Consider the following 4402-nt stretch of genomic DNA (forward strand, 5'->3'; position numbering starts at 1 on the left):
GATCTTGCCCAGGAGGTGAACCCTGGGGTTCCACACCAGTGACAGAGACATTGCCTCTGGGCCAAAGCGCCACAAATAAAATACATAAATAGTAATAAATAATAAATACATAAACATCTAACTGCTGTTATTCAATTAATCATGATTATTTGTGATTAATCTAGAGCTACCCTGTGATTATTCAGTTTTATTATTGCATTTTTAGCTGATACAATGTAGATGCCAATTGCAGAGACAAGGAGAAGGAAGGAGGAAATTCAACCAAATATAGAAGCTAATTGACAAACTTGTCCAAATCGATTATCCTTCTGCTGTGGTTACAACTGTTTTTTTAATGCTAATTAAACTTAATGTTTTTAACTGATTTGAAGAATAAACAGCTAAAACGTAACTCTAATTGGCCATTCTCTCTGTACACTGATCTTCACTTTGGTACAAATTAAACAGAGAGACCTTTAGATGCTGACAACCTGCCCATTTATAGGTCCTTAAAACAGGAGGCTTTGGTACGACGCTGCCGTCATCACACGGCCAAATGTCACCATGTGACAGGGACCAGATTGTTCTGGAACCAGGACAATGACAGACCGTCTCACTGATGGGGTACTCAGAGAAATGTCACTGTTTTACTCCATCAAAAAGTAATTCAAAAACGACGGTGTTACACTAAAAAGGTCAGACAAACCTAACATATGCAATGACAAGTATAATGATCTACAAATATAAGTGACTCAACGTTGCAACGGTCAAAAGGTCTGCTCTACTTGGGATAATTAGCTGGTTTGACTAATGGTATAAAAAAACTAAATTTGCATGTGCTTTTCTGGGCTCTAATCTGTAGCATTATCATCAGCTCAGCTGTTGTCAACATGAAATGGCTTGATACTGCGTAGTGAACTTTACTGCAGGCATGTCTGATGTTTAAAAAAAACACTGACTTTTAATATAAAGAATATAAACCTGTTACACTTCACTGTTAATAACACAGTATTGTAAAAAAAATAAAATAAAAGGGAACCAGGGGAAATCTCCGCAGGTAGAGCTGAGGGAAGAAACCAGCGGTGAACATGAACGACCTTCCAGCTCTACATTAGATACTGTCGCACTACTTTATTAGAAACTGCAACAAGGCCTTTGGACATTGCTTTATACACTCATTTTCTGCATTAAAACGTTGAGCAGCAAATATAACAAATCGCCGGTTCATCATTTTTCTTTGTCCTTTCTCTGACACATTACCGTTGAAGTACATTAATAAATTATTGGATTCAATGCATTTTAAAAAGGGTTACCAAGTTCAAAATCATCATTAATCATAGTTATTATGCATGACTAATCATTATTAATGACAAAAAAGGAATCAACATTTCTAAATATTTGAAGACAAAAATATTTACTCTTTGTGTTGCTGGAACAGGAAGATTAATAACAAGTTGACGTACTTGTTTGACAGCTGTTTTTATTTGGAACTAATCCAAATGATGGAATTATAAATATGGAAAACACTTAAGATAAACAGTGACGACTAAAAACCAAAACATTTGAAACTCAATTATGATTTATACTTTCAAATATTTTCCTAACATTTTTACATGTTCTTTATTTCATATTAATAATTCTATAATTTAGATCAGTCCTGAGTAAAACAGCTGTGAAACCCATACATCTGCCTTTTGTTATTCCTCTTTCTGTTCCTAGTTTATTCAAGTCATATTGAAAAAAGTTGATATTTTCTTAAATAATCATGAATAATCGTCATTAATCATGATTAATCACAATTAATCATGCCTGGTTAGGCTCACCAATGTGATCATGATTCATATTTTCTTTTTTCTTTTTATGAATGTATTAGAATATTTGCAATGAGTGCACTGAAGATTTTCCTTTCTTCTATATGCTAATTAAGCCAGAACTTTCTTGGCAGCAGGTTAATTTGAAGATGATGTCTGTAAATAGCTCTAATTAGGGTGAAGCGCATGGGAAACATACCCAGAAGCTCTGCAGCCAGGGGGAAAATTCAGAGGAGGAGGAGGAGGAGGAGGAGGAGGAAGAAAAGGGTGCAGGGACAGGCGAGAGAAGGAGAGACAGAAGAACAGGTAGGGTTAGCTGAATCAAATCAAGACACATTGAAAATGACTAGCTCATACCACCGGTGTAATTCATGGATGCATATAATTAATTACAACCAGCACTCGCAGCTGACGCATGCTCAGCCAGGAAAGAAGGCTATTTTAGATTTACAGGGTGAAGGACGATGAATCATCAGCAGCTAGGAAAGGAGCTTCTGAAAATGTGCAGGGCATTTATTTTTGATTAAAGTTGTCATGTATAGTTTTACACTCTAGATGGCACCAGTTCAGTCTGAAACTGTTACAGAGCAGGGGCCCCGGGAGTTAAGCAGGTATTATTAATGTCAACCTTAAAATGTGAGTAGAGGTTTATAACAGGTCAAATGGTTACTGCCACACACTCTCACCTTTTCTGGCTTTTTTCTGGAGTTTGATGGTGTCTAGAGACTTTCTCTTGATCTCCTGACGAGACCGTTTGTATTCTGTGGATGGAAATACAAAGAGAGTATATCACAAATACACTGTCGAAGATTATGATAGTAGAATGCATATGTGCCGGACTGAGACCTTTGGCGTGGTCTTTGTCCAGCTGATTGGCCGTCTTCTTCCACTCTTCCATCCTTTCCTGGAGTGGCATAACCAGGCCTTCCATTAAAGCACTGCAGCGACAAAGGAAATGATGAGACAGTGAGGTTTGAGGTAGACGACCGGCCGAAATAATCAACTTTAATGACACAAATGCATGAGACAAATATTTGTTGTTTTTAATAGTACGTGTTTGAGTGTGGAGTATTTACAGTATTACTTATTTTACAGTGAATTTAGGGAATGTTCACAATTCTTTTTTTTTCTTTTTTTCCCACATTAGTGGAGAGCATTATTTGAATCAAAAAGTTTTACAGACAATCATTTAAATTAAAATATATATTTTTTATTATTTATTTTGCAGTAAGGTATTTACTCTCAGCACTTAACCATCATGTCTGTAGTAATTAACACCAGACAGGCAGTACAGTCTTGGTGGGGCCAAGGCTGGGATTCAAACCAGCAATCGTATGATATTAAGCCTGATCCTTTAACCACTAACTGCCCTAATTGAAGGCTAGGACATATTTTTGTCTACTTAAATGAGAAGGTGAGGGATATATGACCACAACTGCACAACCAGAGTCAGTTATAACCCAACACACACTGGGCCTGGAACATGAAGATTCCTACTGTTCCTAATAGTCACAGTTATCCACTGTATGGAAATATTGACTTATTTGGACAAATGTGTTCCTGTTTAAAGTATATTTGAAATAAAGAAAAAAAAACAGCTTACTTGGTAAAATGTCGTAATTTTGTTTCAATGCTGCGATGTCGCATACACATCCTCGTCAGAGCCGAGCCAATGTCCCTGGTGGCACCTTGAAAAGACAAAACACAGAGGAAATAATCAGTTAACAAACAGACTCCACTATCACTCTTCAAAGACTGATTCGTCTGGCTGTCTCTCCTGTATTTCCCGTTACGGCCGCTAGATGGACAATTTCCACACGCAGTACAGTGTGTTCTGAGGAAGCAGACGTCCCTTTATGGGCAATATTTGATTTTCAGTTGAATTTAGTTCGGCTCATCTTTCCCATGGTTGTCACTGTGTTATTAATTACAGGCTGTGTTAATTACTAACTGTACTTTTTTTCCCCTAAAATGGAGCTGAATGTGGTTCAAAGCCCACAGGACCAAGGCATCGCACAGTGGTTTGGATCGTAAACTGGTGTAATATGTTCTAGTCCTGATCTCGCTGTAATCTGGGCCACGAGGGCTAATCTGAATGTCACCACCAACCATAGCGGGTGCTCTTGTCTGACACATGTCTGACTTTTCCAGTTCCCACTGCCCTGCACCCACTGTCCACTGTTCTCATCCCCTCCATCCCTGAGGTAGAAGGAGGGAACTGTGTAAGGGGATATCCCTCTATTCTTTCCTGCCTGCTCTGCCTTTCCTGTTCCCTTTGTTTCCACCATTCATGCAGGACAGAGAGAGAGACAGAGAGAGAGAGAGTAAAAAATAACACAGGGAAAATGTAGCCACAAACTGCAGCTTCGACATCAGACATCATGACAACGTGCGAGGGAATGCTTCACGTGGTTGCCCATTACGATCCGTGTTCTCTTCTACTTTTTACCACGAGAAACGATGTTGTTGTTGTTGTTGTTGCCGCCAGCGGGTTCTATGTCACATTCCGATTGTTGTTGTTGTTGTTGCCAGAGGGTTCCATGTCACATTCCGAAACGCGTTTTTTTTTTTTCCCAGTACTCGGCTGTCGACTTAACAGACTGGGGCAAAAC

At 38.7% G+C, this 4402-nt stretch overlaps 1 protein-coding gene across 2 annotated transcripts in view; it reads right to left on the reverse strand.

Annotated features, from left to right (window-relative positions):
• Positions 1-4402, reverse strand: part of mtss1la (MTSS I-BAR domain containing 2a) — a 27185-nt gene that overhangs the window by 7789 nt on the left and 14994 nt on the right. For both annotated transcript variants that reach the window (XM_008312365.3, XM_025055979.1), the window contains exons 4-6: positions 3394-3478; positions 2637-2728; positions 2477-2551 (exon numbers count right to left, since the gene is read on the reverse strand). In XM_008312365.3, the coding sequence (XP_008310587.1) occupies positions 2477-2551; positions 2637-2728; positions 3394-3478 (252 nt within the window). The remainder of the gene's footprint in view (positions 1-2476; positions 2552-2636; positions 2729-3393; positions 3479-4402) is intronic.

Source organism: Cynoglossus semilaevis, chromosome 6 (assembly GCF_000523025.1).
Source record: "Cynoglossus semilaevis isolate Cse_v1.0 chromosome 6, Cse_v1.0, whole genome shotgun sequence".
NCBI lineage: Eukaryota > Metazoa > Chordata > Actinopteri > Pleuronectiformes > Cynoglossidae > Cynoglossus > Cynoglossus semilaevis.